This window comes from Globicephala melas, chromosome 2 (genome assembly GCF_963455315.2).
Source record: "Globicephala melas chromosome 2, mGloMel1.2, whole genome shotgun sequence".
Taxonomy (NCBI): Eukaryota; Metazoa; Chordata; class Mammalia; order Artiodactyla; family Delphinidae; genus Globicephala; species Globicephala melas.
The window spans coordinates 510849-531446 of record NC_083315.2 but is presented as its reverse complement, the minus strand read 5'-3'; the positions used below and the strand labels follow the sequence as shown (position 1 = coordinate 531446).

Sequence of the window (20598 nt, the reverse complement as noted above, 5' to 3'; positions counted from 1 at the left end):
TCTTTGACACTTCTTTAAATGTCCCTTGTACATTCTGATATGTAGTGATTTCATTATCATTATTTTTAGGACGTTCTTTAATTTCAGTTTATATTTTCCCTTTAGGCCAGGTGTTGTTTAATAGAATTTTTTTTTTAATTCCACAAAGAGGAACCTTTTTATTTTTTGTTTTTGTTAGATATTTCTTACTATGTTGCAGTTTAGTCAGTGTTTTATTTCCACTTTTTATGGAACTCACTGGTGTTTTCTTTATGACTCAATAGAAGATGAATTTTTACAAAGCATCTATAGGTGCTTGGGGTGAAGATGTATCCTCTTTCAATAGAGTGTAGAGTTTGATGTGTATATATATATATATATATATATATATTTTTTTTTTTAATAAATTTCTTTCTTTTTTTGGCTGTGTTTGGTCTTCGTTGCTACACGTGGGCTTTCTCTAGTTGTGGCGAGTGGGGACTACTCTTCATTGCGGTGCGTGGCCTTCTCATTGCAGTGGCTTCTCTTGTGGAGCACAGGCTCTAGGCATGAGGGCTTCAGTAGCTGTGGCACGTGGGTTCAGTAGTTGTGGCTCGTGGGCTCTAGAGCACAGGCTCAGTAGTTGTGGCACACGGGCTTAGTTGCTCCGCGGCATGTGGGATCTTCCCGGACCAGGGCTTGAACCCGTGTCAGCTGCACTGGCAGGTGGATTCTTAACCACTGTGCCACCAGGGAAGTCCTGATGTGTATTCTTAAGATCTATTCTATTAAGTTATGTAAGTCTTCTATCTCTACTTACTATTTTTCATGCATTTGATCTGTCTCATACTGAAAATGGTGTATTAAAATTATTAGTGTGCTTCTACCTATGTCTTCTTACAACTCATGTAGTTTTTGCTTCTTAAAGGCAGGCAGTATATTGTTTGGTGCACAAATGTTTCTGATCATTGTGAATTGTGGATTTTAATTTTTCAAGAGCTCTTCTTTGTCATGTTTGATGAGTTTTGGCTTGATATTTCTACTTTGTTATAAGGATCTTTACCCCTGCGTTCATAGTTTTTCCATTTTCCTGGAATATCTTGGTCTACCTTTATCTTTAGTCTTTGCTGAACCACTTTCTTTTAGGTGTGCCCTTTCATACAGTATATAGATGGGTCTTGCTTTGTATGCCAAGCTAAAAATATTTTTAATAAGTGAGCTAAACCCATTCACACTCGTTGATGTTTGGTCTCAACAACGTCATAATATTTTATACTTGTTCATATTCTTTTATATTTGCTCTTCTCTGTAAGATTTGTAATCTTTGCTCTTTAATTTTTTTTTTGGTGTTTTTTAGAAAAGTTTGCATTTTTGTTTCATTCTAGTCACTGTCTTTGTACCTGTACATTTTTCTAATGCTTGCTTTCTCCTTTCTGTTATGTAGTTATTTGCTATTTAGTTTCTCAGTTCTTGCTGGTATCTTTTAATTCCCACCCATTGTCTATATAGTAATCAATGGGCTTATTTCACTTTTCTCTTTTCCTCTTCCTTATCCTCTCCACTTTAAAGTGCATTGTTTCTACTTTGTCATAACATGTAAAATTGGAACATTATTATTCTACCCTTGACCCTGCCCCTGTTTTAATCTAGACCAGCAAACATATATACACATATACTTATTACCAGTTTTTGCTGCAGTTTTACAGTCAGAGTTTAATTTTTGGAGCTCATCCCCTAGTAGAATCTTCAAAAAGGGCTCATGGGTACAGAATTCCCTACGTTTTTATATGTTTAAAGTACCTTTCTTTTTTTCAGCTTTATATAGGTATAATTGACAAATTTAAACATTATGTATATTTAAGGTGTATGACATGGTGTTCTGATATAAGTATACTTTGTGGGATGATTACAACAACCAAGCTAATTAACCTCATCTCACCAAGATACTTTTTTTTTTGGTGTATGGCAAGAACACTTAAAAGCTGCTCTGTTAGCAAATTTCAAGTGTACAACACATTATTATTAATACAGTTACCATGCTGGGCACTAGGTCTCTAAAGCTTATCCATCTTATAACTGAAACTTCGTACCCTTTGACCAGCATCTCCCCATCTCCTCCACTCCCAGCCCCTTCACCATTCGAATCACTGTTTCTCTAAGTTCAACTGTTTTAGACTCTACCTGTGAGTGATTTCACGCAATATTTGACTTTCTGTGTCTGGCTTATTTCATTTAGCATGATGTCTTTCAAGTTCACCCATGTACAAATGGCAGGATTTCTTTCTGTTTTAAGGCTGAATAATATTTCATTGTATAAATATACCACAACTTCTTTATCCATTCATCTGTCAATGGACACTTAGGTTGTTTCCATATCTTGGCTATTGTAAATAATTCTATAATAAACATAAGAGCACAGATATCTTCTCTAGCTACTGAATTCAGTTCCTTTGGATATATACCCATACAAATGGGATTACTAGATCAAATGATAGTTATATTTTCAATTTTTTGAGGAACCTCCATACTGTTTTCCATAATGACTATACCAGTTTACATTCCCACCAACAGTGTGCAGGGATTTCCTTTTCTCCACTTCTTGCCAATATTTTTAATCTCTTGTCTTTTCAATAACAGCCCTTCCAATGAGGAGTGAGGCAGTATCTCACTGTAGTTTTGATTTGGATTTCCCTGATGATTTGTGCTGTTGAGCATTTTTTCATATACCTGTTGGCTATTTGCATGTCTTCTTTGGAGAAATGTCTGTTCAGTTCCTTTGCCCATTTTTAAATTGAGTTATTTATTTATTTTTTTTTGCCATTGAGTTGTATGAATTCCTTATGTATTTTGAATATTAACTTCGTATCAAATGTACGGCTTGCATATATTTTCTCCTGTTCCATAGCTTGCCTTTTCATTTTGTTGATTGTTTCTTTTGCTGTGCAGAAACACATGTTTATATCTAGTGAAGCTATTTTCCTATAAATACTCAGAGGACAGCTTTGCTAGATATAAAATTCTTGGTTCCCACTTTCTTTCTTGAATTAAAAAAATTCTGCTCCATTGTTGTCTTACTTCATACCTTTTTTGGGAAAATTCTGATGTTAGTCGAATTCATGTTTCTTTGTGAGTTATTTGATCTTTTCTTTTGGAGGGCATGAGAATTTTTTCTTCACCTTTATAATCTAATACTTTTACTAGGTTTATCTTAGAGTTGATTGCTAACCATTTGGTTAGCCTGAAATATAGTTAATACAGGAAAGTCAGGATCAATGCTTTTCTTTTCCTTTTGAAAAAGTCAAATTTCAGATATATGAGTTGTCAGGAAGCCTAGCAAATGCCAGTAGTGATAATAAGGGCTGTTTTTCAGACTTTTTAGGAACTTGTAGATCCTCATGATTTATTTGTCTCTCCTGTGCCTTTAATACAAAATTCCTGGCATACATGATTCAAAACATGCTAAAATTCTAATGTCCTAAGTTTTTCATTACTTCAGAATAACCTTGAACCGAAAGGTCAGCTTTCAAATATAAGTGCCTGACTACAAAAGAATTAATTTTCATGTTCTTTAGAAAATAATCAAGAAAAAATGTTTCTATTAATATTCTGTAAATGCCCAAGATTCTAAGAAGTTTTACATGACAGTTTACCTAAATAATATACTAATTTCCTACAATTTATCCTGTAAAATATTTTCCTTCCACACATTGTAAAACAAACATTTGCTGAACTGATTGTTACATAGTCCAGTGTTACGTGATCATGTAATGAAAGACTCTTTTATGAAACATACACACAAGGATAGAATTAAAACTTACCATGGAATCTGTAACTCTAAATTTCCTGTCTTCTGTGGTTTAAACATAATTATGTTGCATTTACATAGTTTTTTTTTTTTTTACATTGGGTTTATTTGTTCTTTTTAAAAGGGGAAAAAATAAAGCTGTGCTTGTTTGCATACAAAAGAGATTTAATCTCTTGTGGCTGCCCAGAAATTTCATTTACCACGAAACCAGTCCTTGTGACATTTTAGGGTTTATGTAAGATATAAAATAGAATATATGTTTTATATGTTTGTATCAATAAGAACATTTTTCCTTCTGTTATTTGTTTTTCATCTGTATACTTTTAAAAGCATATGGATTTAACTGAGATACTGAAATGCCAAATGAAAATTGATTATGTGAATAATTTAATCTTCTGAATCTTAGTTTCCTCATTTTAAAGCAAGCTCTGGGGATGTTTAATTTGAGGATTATTTGGATTTTATTTATCCACATTATATATCTCATCCATCCAGGTGTGATGTGTGCTTAGCTCCATAGCTGAACAAATTGGCTTTTCAGTACCATTTCCTGTGTGTGACAGTAAGTGTGTGTGTGTGTGAGAGTGTGTGTGTGTTCATAGTGTGTGTGAGTGTGTGTGTATAGTGTGTGTGAGAGTGTGTGTGTTTGTTTATAGTGTGTGTGTGTTTATAGTGTGTGTGTGTGTGTATAGTGTGTGTGAGAGTGTGTGTGTGTATGTGTTTATAGTGTGTGTGAGTGTGTGTGTTTATAGTGTGTGAGAGTGTGTGTGTTTATAGTGTGTGTGTTTATAGTGTGTGTGGGTGTGTGTGTTTATAGTGTGTGTGAGTGTGTGTGTTTATAGTGTGTGAGTGTGTGTTTATAGTGTGTGTGAGTGTGTGAGAGTGTGTGAGAGTGTGTGTGTGTGTGAGTGTGTGTGTGTGTTTATAGTGAAGTTAAAACACATTTTTAAAGCTTCTAATTTGTGAAATATAATATACATAAAGGAAGGTGCATGACGTAAACGTACAGCTTAGTAAATTCTTGAAAAGGGAGGACTCATATACCTGCCACCCAAGCCAAGAAGCAGAATACCATCATCACCCTACAGACACCCGGGCTGCCTGTCCTATCACGGCCCCCCAGTGCCCACTGCCCTGCAGTCTGGGGAGAGCCCCTCTCTTGCCTTTTATGGTAATTCATATCTTACTCTGTTTTCATCATTTTATATTTGAGAATGCCTCCCTAAATAGTTTTATTTCTATTTGGAAACAAATGGAAGCATATAATATGTGTTGGGTTTTGTCTGAATTTTTTTGTTCAAAATTATAGGTTATTTTAACACTTAATTGCTCAGTTTGATGCATTTTAGCAATTGTATACACTCATATAACCACCAGCCAAAAGAAGATAGAAAACATGTCCTTCACCCAAGAAAGTGCACTCATGCTATTTTCCAGTCAATCCCCACTCCCACCCCAAGCAACCACTTTCTGATTTCCATCACTATAGATTAGTTTTGCCCTGTTTTGGGATTGGAATTTCTGAGTCATAGGGTAGAAGTTTAACTTTATTAGAAACATCCAAATAGTATACAAAATGGTTGTACAATTTTACATTCCCATTGGTGCCAACATTAATGTTGCTCTTTTTTTTTTAATTTAGCCCTTCTAACAGTAAAAGTGTATGTCGTTGTAGATTTCCTTTGCATTCCCCTGATCACTAATGATGTTGGATAACTTTCCATGTGCTTATTTCGTGTGTATATATGTTATTTTGTAGTCTCTTCAAGTTTTTTGTCCATTTTAAATTTGGATTGTTTATCTTTTTTGGCAATTTGAAGAAGTTCTTCACATTTTCTGGATACAAATCCATTGTTCGATTTATGTGCTGTGGAATGATGTTTCCCAGTCAGTATTAAGGCTGTCTTTTCAGCAGAAAGTTTTAACTTGATGAAGTTAAAGTTATCAATTTTACTTTCATGGCTAGTGTACTATATGATATACCTCAAACTAGTTTCTAAGTGTGGTGTGGAAAGGGGAGTCCAAGTTAATTTTTTCATATGATATTCAATTGATCTAGCATCATTTATTGAAAACACTATTTCTCAGTTGATTAGCTTGGTCCCTTGGTTGAAATTCAACTGACTGTATATTAGCAGATCTATTTCAGAACTCCTTTTTCCATTGATCTATTTTTCTATCCTCATGTCAGTCCCACACTATCTTGATCATTATAGCTTTGTAATAGGAGTGTTAAGTCCTCCAACTTTTTAAGATGCTTTGGGCTATCTGAGATGTTTTGCATTTATATATAAATTTTAGAGTCATCTTGTCTAAATCTTTTTTTAAAGCTTTATGGAATTTTAATAATTGTTGTTAAGAATCTATAGATCAATTTAGAAAGAATAGAAATCTTAACAATATTGAGATCGCCAATCTACTAATATGGTGTATATCTCCATATTTGGGTCTGTTTTAATTCTGGTAGGATATGCAGTCCAATACTCTCTCATGATGCTGGGCAGTGGCAGTGAGCTGCAGCCCCCAGTCAGCCATGTGATCAGGAAGGTAAACAACACAAACACTCACAACCATTCTGTACCCATCAACCATCCTGGTTTTCACTTTCAGTACACTAGTCAATACGTTACAAGAGATATTGAGCACTGTATTATAAAATCGGCTCTGTGTTAGATGATTTTGCCCAGCTGTAGGCCAATGTGAGTGTTTTGAGCATGTTTAAGTTGGGCTGGGCTAAGCTGTGGTGTTCGGTAGGTTATGTGTGTTAAATGTGTTTTCCACTTGTGCTGGGTTTATTAGGACACAGCCCCATGGATAAGTCAAGGAAGGTCTGTACAGAGAAAAGAGGGGAAAGTCAAACGGCACCTTGAGGACGCAGTCAGCCAAACTCAAACTGTGGGACCTTCTACAACAGTCCTGATCTCTTAAAAGAGTCAATGCCATAAAAATGTTCTAGATTAAAAGAGACTAAAAAGACATATCAAGAATACAGTGTATGATCCCTTTTGAATCTAGGTTTTGTTTGTTTTTTAAAAAGCTCTAAAGAAAGTTTTGCAAAGAAATGGGAATATTTGAATATGAGCTGGACCTCAAAAATTGTTGGGCCTTCTTAATATTATTCTGTGAATGCATAACTTTTCATATGAATGAATAAGTTTTGAAAGCTTTTCTGTCATAGTGCTTACACAACGATAAAAGGATAGACTATCCTTCTACTCTACCAAAGCCAAGGAATTGTGGGACACACTTGACATGCATTTCCAGAGGCTGCTACATTCACATCTTTTCTCCCAATTTGGTCTCCCATAGCCTCTTTAAAAGAATACACAGAGATATAAACATTAAAACTCTGAGAATTTTTATGAAAATATAAAATTCTTTTCTAATCATAGTTTTTCACAGCGATCATTAATTCTGACATCCATTTATGTTTCCATTTTTGTGGAATTGCCAACTTGGTTTTAAAACCTATAGATTTCAGTTGCATCTTATAGTGTGGCTTACGAACATCATGTTCCTTTAGGCTATAACCACATTTAGGTTGGGCCATGTATCATTTATCAGCAAATATTGTGAAATTTTTAGAAAAGATGCAAAATTATGGTTTCAAAATAGACGTATTGGCATTGCCAGAAAGAAACTCTGCAACCTCAGCCGTGCTGGCTGTGTGGGTGCCCACTGTTCACATTTGTTCGTATATGTGGCCTCAGTGGGCAGGCCAGCCAGCCAGACTTGTTAACAATCCTGACAAGAGTTAATAGAACCAAAGGCACTGAGAAGCCACAACAAGCAGCTGTGCCTTTTGTGTGTGTGTGTTTGTTTTTAAGAGCCGGAACATGAACGTGTAGTCATCTTTCAAGAACTGTTATTTTGTCAGCCACACAGTTTGATTTCTATGATAAAGTTGAAGATTTTGGAAACATATAGTTCAGTTTTGTTTTTATAATATCAAAGTATTAATGTAAAATTCTCTTGACAATAAAAGCAGGAAGAGTTAACATAGCGCTGGAAGTGAATTCAGAGCAAGATGCTAATCAAATTAAAGAACTATACAAAAGGAGATACAGACCCACTGAAAATGGGCAGTGGTGTAGTGAATACCATTTACAAGCCCAGCGTTGTATATTCAAAGCATTAAAGTTGTAAAGAAGATCTATGAAAATGCACTTTCGACTTAGAGGCAACTCCAAATAAAAATTTACTGGTTAGATTTTGAATTTGAACGTGCACTTTCCAAGTATGAGGTTGAAAATGAATGTATTTGTGTTGGGAGAGATTTTCGATTCATCGGAAAAGGAGTAGGCAAAGGCTGTCTTGTTTCAGGTCCATTTAACCAATACTCACTGTCTGCGGGAGCTGCCCTAAGCATGGCGGGCAGTAGCAGATTCCTGCTGTCAAGGAGATTACACAGTACTTGGGGAGATAAGAAGCATACGCACCTGCCTACAATGCAAAGCAATGTGTTATGAGTGCCAGAGACGAGGACAGCAAAACTCAAAAGAATCTCAGAGGAGGGAGAAGCCAGAGGACTTGGGAGAGGTCTTATGGTAGATCTTAAAGTCTGGATTGTTCAGCCAAAGATGGAGATGGCAGGGCAAAGGCTTAGTCCTGGGAGAATTTCTGTGGCTTGTGAGTTAACAGTGTTTCCCCTCTGTGTTCACAGGGAACCCCATGCCCGCATCTATTGTAGCATTTACCAGAATAGATTATTATGGTCTCTTTAACACACTCGCTAGACTGCAGTTTCCTAAAGGACAATTAAAATCCTCATTATTTGCACATTCTGTATTTGTGTATTCACATCCTTGCTAAAATGTATTTGTAATCCCCCCAGTTAATCCGTATAGCACTTTTGCAGTTATTCACGGACACGTGTGGAGCCATGAAAAATTGGAGTTGCCTGGTGCACGTGTTTCCAGCTGGGGTTGAACAGGACCACACTCTGCCTTCTTGTATCCGCTCTCATTTTGTAAACAAGTGTCGTCTTCCCAGTATTTAGTGCCACGTTTTTTGCATTTTCGTCCTTTGAGCTGGTGATCTTCCTGGTTAAAATGTTCCCCAAGCATAGTGCCAAAATGCAAGGGGGCTGTGATGTGCCTCACAGAGAAAATATGTGTGTTGGATTGCCCGTGGGTTCAGAGTTAGTGAGTCAACAATGTGTATTAAGTAAGGTGTCTTCAAACAGAAACACACATAGAACAAGATTATGTATTGACCAGTTAACGAAAATATTCTCACCAGAGGCTCTTAGGAGCAAAACTTTATATTCCCCCAGGAGCAACGATTCGGTATCTACAAATTCACTGTTTGCAGTGACTTTGTACAGCGAACTACCCTGAGTAATAAGAATTGACTGTATGTGTTACTTCCGTATGCTTAGCACTTAGTGTTTAGTAGATGGCCAAAGAGTTTTATGAGCAAACACCTGAATGTAGGGAGTTTGGAGGAATAAACCAGCTCATTGGAAATGTTAAATACTGAATTCAGGAACTGGGGTGTGAATACCATGCAGGCAGCGGGAAGCTGTCAGAGACTGTCTCCTGGGAGTGACCTGTCAGTTGTGAACTGTTCACCAAGCACTGACTGAACGTTCCGGGTGGTGTGACGGACAGAATGAACATCCCCGGGGCCCTGCTGGCAAGGAGATACCACAGAAGCTCTCAAAACTCCTTCAGCAAGATTAATTTCCCAGGGATTTATGGGATGGATTGGAATTGAGAGAAACGGGAGACATAAAACCAAGTTAGGCAACTACTGTAGCAATCCTGATATGAGGTAGTAGACACCTGGATTAGGATGCTGGCAGGGAGAACAGAGAAGTAGGGGGAGATACTTGAGTTATTTGAAGGAAATCCACAGTATATGACTCGACACATAGGATGAGGGAGATGGAGGGACAAAACTAAACTCTGAGGTTTGCTACCCATGACTTTGTTAGTTCCTGTGTTTGCAAATGTTTTTTTTAACATGTTTTCCTCATCTAAGGTAATTACTCTGTGCTGTGCTGTCTTTTAAGACATCTATAATGGGGTCACAGTCCCCATCTGTTATAACTAAGCAGCTGATGAATTGCCTAGGGTTTGGGGTGACGGTCAAGGACAGTACATCTGGTTTTAGAATGAATGGTGAATTTTTATTGCTAATTGTGAAAGTTTTCCTGGGGGGATCCAGAGTTGAATTATGCCTCTTTTTAACTGAAAATATGTGCCATGCAGATGACTTCCACTCTGGTGACAAGCTATGTCCCTCATTGTATGGCTAAATATTGCTAATGCAACTATTACTACTACGTTAGAGAGAGAGTAGGATGGATTAACATTCACTGTTGTTCTTTGAGAAATTGCATGTGAAAAAATAGAGACCCACGGAGCTCCATTAATTACACTTTCAGTGGCATATGTAAACCAGTAAGCTTTTTTAAGTTTGCAAAGTAATTCCTTCATTGTGAGGTACAATGTGTTCAGTATCTTTCTTTATAGTTTCTATAAATCAAGAAATAAAACTTTATTTTCCCTCAGCATGATACAGACAGAAAGCTTTAGTTTTAGAAAGCTATTTAGTTAAACTCTGGGTTAAAATACTTTCTCAATGTGCTTTTTTCTTATTAAAAATCATCTTTTAAAGAGATAGTTTATATCTTACTATAAGCTATTTGCATTACCAACTGTTTTATAAGGTTATGGAAAACATATCCAACTTGGAACCTTTGGAATAATACATTTTTTCCCCCTGGCATACTCAGATAATCAAGAAATATAGTTTTTTAATGTCAATTTTCAAGAAAAAATTTGAATGGTGCCAAGCTAGTAGTATTTATTCTATCTGTGGCTAAGTACTACGTGTATTTAACTCAACTTGAGGTTCAAAATCAAAGGAATTCTGATGTTCTTTATCTTTTTTCATATGCTCTGAGTTTATCTTTCTGAACAAAGCCATGTTTGTAAAGGATATTAAGTTTTGTTTGACCTTCTTCTCAACTGCAAGTACTTGATGGACCTTAATGCAAGGTTATGCTCCCTGGACTGATTGATACATAAACACAAGACAGATGGTGTGGAGATGACTCTGATGATAATTCATTTTTCAGCTAGTCAAGAAGATATTTTGATTACAGTGTGTTTAAGTAACTATAACACAGTCTGCAATGTTGGTCTTGCTGGGAAGGGAGCACATGGAAAACAAGTTATGTGTTATTTGTGCCCCACAAAGGATGCAGTGTGTTGTACTGATTTTAATTCCTAGTGCTAGATTAGTACTGGAAGAGGTTAAACTGTGTCATGCCGTACGGTAAGTCAGTTAAACACAGACCAAATAGAAAAGGTAACTGCACAGCTTTGAGCCGTAAATATTTGTCTTGGAAAGTATTTAGATGTTACTATATGAAAGAAACCAGTATTTTTACATTTAGGTAACAGTCTGTATACAGCTAATTAAAGAATTACGTGGCTTGGTTTTCAGTTCATGTGAATCGTAACTATCGTGGAGCTTGCTTTCTGTGTCAGCGAGTTTAAAACTGAAATCAGAGAGCTGACAACTCAACAGCATGTTATGTCCCTGCTGTTGTTAAAGTTTTGAAAAGAAGTAGCTAAGCGAAATGTCAGAAGGAGAAAAAATAATTATAATTGTGTGAATAGATAGGCCATTTAAATTTTTATTTTCATGTACTAATTACAGTCTCTACCTCTGTTTTTTTGTTTCACAATAGGATAATTGATCACTTAGATGGAGTTCGTTTGTTGTGGTCCCTACTAAAAAATCCTCACCCAGACGTGAAGGCCAGTGCAGCTTGGGCCCTCTGTCCCTGCATCCAGAATGCAAAGGTGAGAAGAGACTGCAAGTCAATCCATTCTAGAATCTCTAATACCATATTGAATAATGTCACCACAGGTCACTAATTTCTTTTCACTTCTTTTTGGTCAGATTTATCTGGGGGAAAAAAATGTGCTGAACGTTTGTGCCAAACTAATTTTTGAGCAATACCTTCTCCTGGTCAGTTTTTATGTGTAAAATGAAACGGGGCTAAGATGGCAGTGCTTATTACCATGTTCTACATGGCTGGTGCAGTCAAAACCACTACCCCAGGTAGATTAGGGGGAGGAAAGTTGACTTATCTTATCTCTTGGGTGAAAAGAAAATTGTATTACTGCTACTTTCAGAAGCTCAAGATGACTTCTATGTTATTTATTGTCTGAATTACTACAATGAAAAATCACTAAGTTCTTTGTTACCTTGAAAAAGTCACATAATTTCATGAATCCCACTTTTCTTATCTGTCAATAAAGACTGGATATAAAACCTATGGGTAAAATTTTTATATGAAAAAAGACTGAACTGGAAGTTTCTGAAGTCTTTTAGCTCTTCATTTGTAAATTTTATTATTTTCTTTGAGGATCTCTTTTCAGCCCATTTCTGTTATCTTCACTTAAATTTCTTTTCCTATAGGTTTAGGGATTTCCCTTTAAGATCCTTGTTGCTAGAGATATTTCTCTCTGTTGAGTATTTTTATCTAAAGTATTTTTATTTAAAGCACTTAATTCCTGTAATAAATTTAACATACCTCTATCTTCCTAAATATTTGTGACTAGAAGTAATCTTTTGTAAAAAGTGAATTGTGATATATAGCAATAGTAGAAAAGACTTATTACAAACTGGTTAATGGAACCATTTTTTTATAACAACAAAAAAGGAAAAATAAAAATAAAAACACCTCAAATGTCAACCTACAGGAAAATGGACAACAGGATGATAGTACAGTCATAACATGTCACACAATGCAGCAGTGAAAAATGAATGTATTTCAGCAATGTGTTCATCAGTATTGATACATCACATAAACATATTGAGCAAAATAAAAACAAGTTGCAGAAGCAGACATACAATATAATCCTATTATATAAGGTCCAAAGAAATTTTTTAAATGCAAAATATAAATGATATTATTTAGGGAGCAAGAAAGAAGCCTACTGGAGAAAGATTGCTACACATCCTTAAAGAATATCTTTAAGGATATTCTTTAAGAAAGACCTTAATCTTCCTTAAGGAATCTTTAATATCTTTAAGGATCTTAATTATCTTTAAGGAAGGTTAATGGTATCAGAGGCAAGCCAAGGTTAATAAGCAGAACTAACTTCAGAGGAAAGAGATAATGTAAAGAACAGAAGATAACATTAAATTTTAAAAATTAATATCCTCAGAATGACCCAAGGGATACTACTAGGCCCAAAAAGCCTGAACAAAAAAGAAATATTCATAGATTAAGAATGAACTTTTAGAAATTAAAAATATATTTGAAAAAGTAATAAATTTAATAAAAGAGATAAATACTAGGTTATGTGTGATGCTGGGATATGACTACGTAATTACCTGGATGATAAGGTCTAGTAAATAGCTAAAAATGTAAAGTAAAAGTAAAAACTGAATAGGAATCGCAAGCACACAAAAAGAGAGCAATTGAAAAGAAGAAACAGTCATTTTTTTTTTAAAGGAGGGGGGTGGTTTCTGTAAGTTGAAGAGTTGAAGAAAGACTCTAGTCTTCAGATTGAAAAGATCCATTTAGTGCCAAGTAGGGAAAAAGAACTTATCTACGCCTAGACACAAATACAAATTTGGTGTTTCCAGAAATTAAAAGAAAGGAAAAAGTTACATAAGAGTAAGAATCACACCAGCGTTAGGTTTAACATTATTCACAATAAATTCTACAAGAAAAAGGAACAAAAAAGCCTTTACTGTCTTTAGAGGAAAACACTTTTTATGCTGGAATTCTATACCCTGCAAAACTAGCATTCCAGTGAGAGTAGACTAAGGACAGAATAAAGACATTGAGCCTTTAGAAATGTCAGCACTTAGGAAAGTTATCCCCCAGGGGTCTTCTTTGAAAAAAAATTACAATGTTTTCCAGCAAAACAGAAGATTCTAAGGAAGAGAATAACATGAGTTAGAGAAACAATAATGAACAAATAAATCATTAGAATTTATAGCTAAATATGAATTTGTGTTGGTAATATGGCTTTCAAATTTTGTCAGATTATTAAGAAAGAATTACTTTAAAAGTAATGGCATAAAGTAAAATGAAAGCAGACGGTGTTGTCACAGTAACAATCTGAATCTAAACTACCAGATGATTCGGAAAGCATGTTAGGGAGTGGAAGGTAATAGGTAAAAACATGCCAAAAGTCTTTCCTTTTCCTAGAGAAGGGTGTTAGAGATACTGGTTAAATCTCAATCATCATTGAAAATATGATGAATTTAATATTATCATTGATGAGATACCATTTTGTATAGATAACATTTCTATCAGTGCTGTTATTACGTGTAAACTGTGTCCTGTATTCGAATGGACTTCAACTCCAAATCTGCCTGTTTATCTATTATTAGCTTTAAAAGGTATTCCAGCATTTCCACATTCATTATTCTTGCCCCGGATTTCTGTCCCAAATATCCAACTGGTCTCCTTTGCTGGCAACCCAAACTGAGCCACACTCAGACTTTAAGAACAACCCATCTTGTCTGTGTTTAAGCCCTTGGCCCCAAGGCCAGTCTACACCCAAGCCCTCAAGAGCTCCATTTCTCCTGAACCTCTCCTGCCTTCCACTGCTCTCCACTCCCACCAACTCAGCATCTTTGAACTCTTCTCAGCTCCCTTCCTACCACTCCTGGGGGAAGGAAAGACCCATGAAGATCTCTGCTTGTTCACTTCTCTTACCAAGAACTTCTGTATGCATTTTCATTTGGGTAACATGAACATCTGAAGAGTTTTGAACAAGGAAGAGACATAAGCAGATTGGCTCACTAGAAAATGTGTGAGTGGGTGACTGATTAGGCTATTACCATGATTCAGTGGAAAGTAATTAGAGTTTGACCTAATACAGGGACAGTGTGGGTGAAGAGGAAGAGCAAATACAAGAAATGATTGGGAAATAGTATCAGAAATTGGTGAGTTATTGGATGTTGGCTATGAGAAAGAGGTGAGAGAGAATTTTTGTTTTTGTTTTGGTGTTTTAACTTTGACAACTAAGTAACCTTAGTTGCTAACCTTGTTAGTAACCTTTACCAAACGTGAGAAGAACACAATTTGGGGAAAAGATGGGGGATTTGCTTTCATCCAGGTATAGATGTCCAGTCATTTGAATATATGAATCTGGGTGTCAGGAGAGATTCTGGACTGGAGATATATATATATATGGGAGCCATCAGTATGTAGGAGGCGGTTGAAGTCTTGCGCAAAGATGAACGGCAGAGGGTGTGGGCGACAAGAGAAGACCAGTGACAAAGAACAGTCACAGAGGAAGACCGACATGTGATGAGATCACCAGGAGAGGGCAATTTCAGGAAAGACAAGAAAGGAAGCAATGCCAAGAAAGGAGGAGTGCTCAACAGTATCATTTGCCCCTAAGAGGTCATTTGCCTTTGAAAACTGAAAAGAGCACATTAAATATGGAAATTAAGAGATCATCGGTCATAGACATTTCAGTTGAGAGGTGAGAGTTTAAGTCCGTGGTACTGGAGTGAGAAATGAATTAAGGGGAGAAATAGATACAAAGAAGATTAATAGTTCTTTCTGGAAGCTGAGCTGTTAATATCAGTAGAAGGAGCCAATATGAAATCCGGAAGACAGTTTAGGCTGAGGGAATGACTAATACGGGAAAGGCATGAGAGAGATGGAGAGGGTGTGTGTCGGTAGTAGATGGAGAAAGGAAGAATGGATGCGTGGAAGGAAGGAAGAAAGCATAGCTCTCACTGTGCCTAAACTTCTAAGCACATTGCTCTAAGTAGAGTAAAAAACTTCTGGAGCACCAAGCAGAAGGACACTTCTAGAATACATAACTCCTGAGGGTGAGCCCTGTGACAGGAAGGACTTCTGGTAAGAAACACTGAGAAAGGCAACTTCTAACTTCATCGAGGCAACGAACACGTGCCCAATCTCCTGTCTCCCTGTCTATCTGTCTGTCTGTCGGCCTATCTATCTATCTATCTATCTATTATCTATTCATCTATCTATCTATTATCTATCTATCTATCTATCTATCTATCTATCTTTCTGTCATCCAATTCAGAAGTGACAAAGTTATCAAAGGGATCTGAGCTAATACCCTTCTGTGAATTTAAAGACTTGAAGTCACACATTTCTTAGCTGACAGTAACTATAATTTGGCTGATTATTTCAACAATGGGGACTGGCTTTTCTGATTACATAATATAGAAGACATTTCCATAAATTGAATTCACTAAATATGCAGAGTCAAAATTTGATGTCAAATATATCACAAAATTCATCTTTTATGACTAAATTTATGATGAACATTTTTAGATGTCAGTTCGAAATAGATGAGGATGCATACCTTTTCAAAAATGTATTGAGATATGTGAGCAAAAATTTTGAAGACTATTGGTCTAGTATATCAGGTCTGGCCCTTGAAATGGGAGAGAAGGAAATTTAAAAAACATCTTTCCTCAAGAAAATACCCTAATTTGCAAGACTCTTGTCCTTTTGAAAACTCCTATTTTCTAGGACCAGGAGGTGAATATTATACTGGTTTCCTTTCTTGCATACTTCTAGAACAAAACTCATCTTCCCAAGGCAGAAGCATACCTCAGGGGTCAAGTGCAAGAGAGGTCATGTGCTCAGAAAGGCAAGAGGAAAGAAAGCACATTTATATTAAAAAATAATATCTCATTATTCATATAGATCCCAATCAAACCGTGGTTTCAGACAGCTCTATCTAAAAGAAATTTCTATGATAATGGAAATTTACTCTTCAGATATTGCAACCAGTAGCCATGTGTGGGTTTTGAAATGTGACTAGTCTGACTGAGGAACTAAACTTTTAATTATATTAAGTTTTAATTAATTTAAGTAGCCACATGTAGCTAGTGGCTCTTGTTTTGAATATCCCAAGTCTAAGATATGCAAATAATGGAGAGTTGTTTTTGAAAAGCAACTTCTACAAAAAGTTCTAAACCTCAAGAATTATATAAGTTGGCGTATGGTTATATATTCACTATGCCAATTTTAAAAGTAAAGAAAAACACAAAGGAAAGTGTCTTTTGTGTTTCCATATAAATGTGAAATATTTTTTGTTCTAGTTCTGTGAAAAATGCCATTGGTAATTTGATAGGGATTGCATTGAATCTGTAGCTTGCCTTGTGTAGTATGGTCATTTTGACAATATTGATTCTTCCAGTCTGAGAACATTCCATCTGTTTGTGTCATCTTCAATTACTTTCATCAGTGTCTTATAGTTTTCCTAGTACAGGTCTTTTGCCTCCTTAGGTAGGTTTATTCCTAGGTATGTTATTCTTTTTGATGTGTGTTTCCTTAATTTCTCTTTCTGATCATTTGTTGTTAGTGTATAGAAATGAAACAGATTTCTGTGTATTAATTTTGTATCCTGCAATTTACCGAATTCATTGATGAGCTTTAGTAGTTTTCTGGTAGCGTCTTTAGGATTTTCTATGTATGGTATCATGTCATCTGCAAACAGTGACACTTCTACTTCTTCTTTTCCAGTTTGTATTCCTTTTATTTCTTTTTCTTGTCTGATTGCTGTGGCTAGGACTTCCAAAACTATGTTGAATAAGAGTGGCGACAGTGGACATCTTTGTCCTGCTCCTGATCATAGAAGAAGCGCTTTCAGTTTTTCCCCATTGAGAATGATGTTGGCTGTGGGTTTGTCATATATGGCCTTTATTATGTTGAGGTAAGTTCCCTCTATGCCCACTTTCTGGAGAGTTTTTATCATAAATGGGTGTTGAATTTTGTCAAAAGCTTTTTCTGCATCTATTGAGATGATCATATGGTTTTTATTCTTTAATTTGTTAATATGGTGTATCACATTGATTGATTCGCATATGTTCAAGAATCCTTATATCCCTAAACCCCACTTGATCATGGTGTATGATCCTTTTAATGTGTTGTTGGACTCGGTTTGCTAGTATTTTGTTGAGAATCTTTGGGTCTATGTTCATCAGTGATACTGGCCTGTAATTTTCGTTTTTGTGGTATCTCTGTCTGGTTTTGATATCAGAATGATGGTGGACTCATAGAATGAGCTTGGGAGTGTTCCTTCCTCTGCAGTTTTTTGGAATAAGTTCAGAAGGATAGGTGCTAACTCTTCTCTAAATGTTTGATAGAACTCTCCTGTAAAGCCATCTGGTCCTGAACTTTTGTTTGTTGGAAGTTTTAAAATCACGGTTTCAATTTCAGTACTTGTGATTGGTCGATTCATATTTTCTGTTTCTTCCTGGGTCAGTCTTGGAAGGTTGTACATTTCTAAGAGTTTGTACATTGCTTCTAGGTTGTCCATTTTATTGGCATATAGTGCTTGTAGTAGTCTCTTATGATCCTTTGTATTTCTGTGGTGTCAGTTGTAACTTCTCCTTTTTCATTTTTAATTTTATTGATTTGAGACCTCTCCCTTTTTTTCCTGATGAGTCTAGCTAAAGGTTTATCAATTTTGATTATCTTTTCAGAGAACCAGCTTTTAGTTTCATTGATCTTTTCTATTGTTTTCTTCATTTCTATTTCATTTATTTCTGCTCTGATCGTTGTGATTTTTCCTTCTACTAACTTTGGGTTTTGCTTGTTATTCTTTCTCTAGTTGCTTTAGGTGTAAGGGTAGGTTGTTTATTTGAGATGTTTCTTGTTTCCTGAGGTAGGATTGTATTGCTATAAACTTCCCTCTTAGAACTGCTTTTGCTTCATCCCATAGATTTTGGATTGTCCTGTTTTCATTTTCATTTGTCTCTAGGTATTTTTGATTTCCTCTTTGATTTCTTCAGTGATCTATTTGTTTTTTAGTAGCATACTGTTTAGCCTCCACATGTTTGTGTTTTTTGCAGTCTTTTTCTTGTAGTTGATTTACAGTCTTACAGCATTGTGGTTGGAAAAGATTTTACATGATATTAATTAATCCTTTCCATACTAACCCAAATTAATAATTAAAATCCATAAAATGTTTGTTTTTTCAATACTCATACCAAAAATTAATCACAAATCAGAAATAGAATAGGGGTTGTTTTGTTTTGTTTTGTTTTTCATTCAAATTTTAACCTAAACATAGTAATCTGGGGGTTAAATGAGATTTTATCTCATTTTCACCCATGTATTATACCCAAGGAGATACAACTTCTGTTACCTCTTAGTAATTGTGAAAGACAGCCCCAGAATATAAAATGCTGCTGGTGAAGAACATGTTATAGTTTTAATAATTAGTAGTTAGACTGGGTTTATACTTCATAAGCATTTACATTTAATTTTCATTTTGCCTTGAGCTTCATGACAGTACATGAATATAATAAAATTAAAACTGATAAAAGTTGATAATGATTTAACTCAATCTCCAGGCATGTCAAATAATGTCATTAATTCAACAACATTTGTTTAGCACTAACTGTTTGCCAGACCCTGTGCAGGTGCTCATTACATTCTGTATGCCCATTTCTTTGCATCTTAACATAAATGCATAATATTTATGCAATTAAGTTTCTAGTGTTAAAAAAAAAAGAGTGAGGTTAAATGAAGCAAAACTTCCATCATTTGAGCCTTTCTAGAATGTTCCTTCACATAGGGAGAGAAAATAAAGTTACCTATGACCTATTGGTAGAAATTTGAGCACAGTTCCCTAGGGAACCGTTTTATAATTGACACTGTGTCCCAGGTGAACAGGCAGTGTCTTCTCTTGGTGGTAAATGTAAAATACTAGCACACTTTACAATCAGCTGCCTTTTTGATAAGCTAAAGTAATGTAGGTAAAGATACTTATAAATGTCTATATGCACTGAAGTTACGAATGCTTGGGACTCCTTTAGGGTCTCACGTGTCTTATATTACATCACTATCCAAAACTTAACCCACTTGGTTATATTCAGGTTAGCATCCTCAAGAATATATTTTGTATATTCTACTGTTCTGGGTAAATTTCAATTGTTTTCAAATAAGAGTATATGTTCTATGGGAGAGTAGAGGCAGGAAACATTTTTTGAATATGCTGGGCATCCAGCTTGCAGTAAAATAACAGAACCAGAAAAGATCTTGCAAGATATTTTGGCCCATTCTTCCCTCTTCCCCGCTCCCTCCCGCTCTCTGCTTCAGGTAAGTTAATGACTCAGCTTTCTAGGGAAAGTTTCCTTTTATTTTATAAGAAAGCATTTCCACATTTTTCATGTAAGATGCTTTTGCAAGTCACTTTAGAATTATTAACTTATGAGTCATAGGAGTTGGCATCATTTAGAAATAAACCACTTCTTTGTCTGGATTGATGGCACTGACAGTAGTGCTGCAGAAACCAGCCACTGTCAGTGATAGCTAAGGGCTGTGCCAGTCTGAGCACGCTCTGTGTGTGTCCATGTGGAATGGATGTGATGAGGTGTCAACTGTTCCAGACAGATGTTACCCATTTTTTATACTGTTAGCAGCATATACATTAGAACACATTTTCAGATCTGTTAAGAAAATGAGATGTGGAAATTACTTGTATTGGATGGATTGCCTCTTTTCTTGCTGGGAAATATTTAAAGCTACCTATCAGTGAATGAGTGAGACAGCAAAGTATTTCAGTAATGAACTGTGGAATAATTGTGACGAAGAGTCACAAAGTAAGTTGGCATTGTATTTGCGTTGTAATTAGATGTATTGAACAAACGGACAGTGGGATTTTTGTAGTAAGAAATATTGACTTTTTTTACCAGGAGACCAGTGTCTCAACTAGGAAACTTAAAATTTTCCTTCATTCTGGGGAAAGTCAGTATATTATAGTTTTTGGTCACTTATCAGTGATACAGAAAATGTACTAAGTGAAAAAGAAATGTTTTGCCTGCTTGATAATTATCTGTCCCTT

General features: G+C 35.7%; 1 protein-coding gene across 4 annotated transcripts in view; it reads left to right on the top strand.

Moving 5' to 3' along the window:
• The window catches only part of ODAD2 (outer dynein arm docking complex subunit 2), a 210928-nt gene that overhangs the window by 83107 nt on the left and 107223 nt on the right, over positions 1-20598 (top strand). For all 4 annotated transcript variants that reach the window (XM_030832309.2, XM_060291557.1, XM_060291543.1 and 1 more), the window contains one exon: positions 11469-11583. In XM_030832309.2, coding sequence (XP_030688169.1) covers positions 11469-11583 — 115 coding nt within the window. The remainder of the gene's footprint in view (positions 1-11468; positions 11584-20598) is intronic.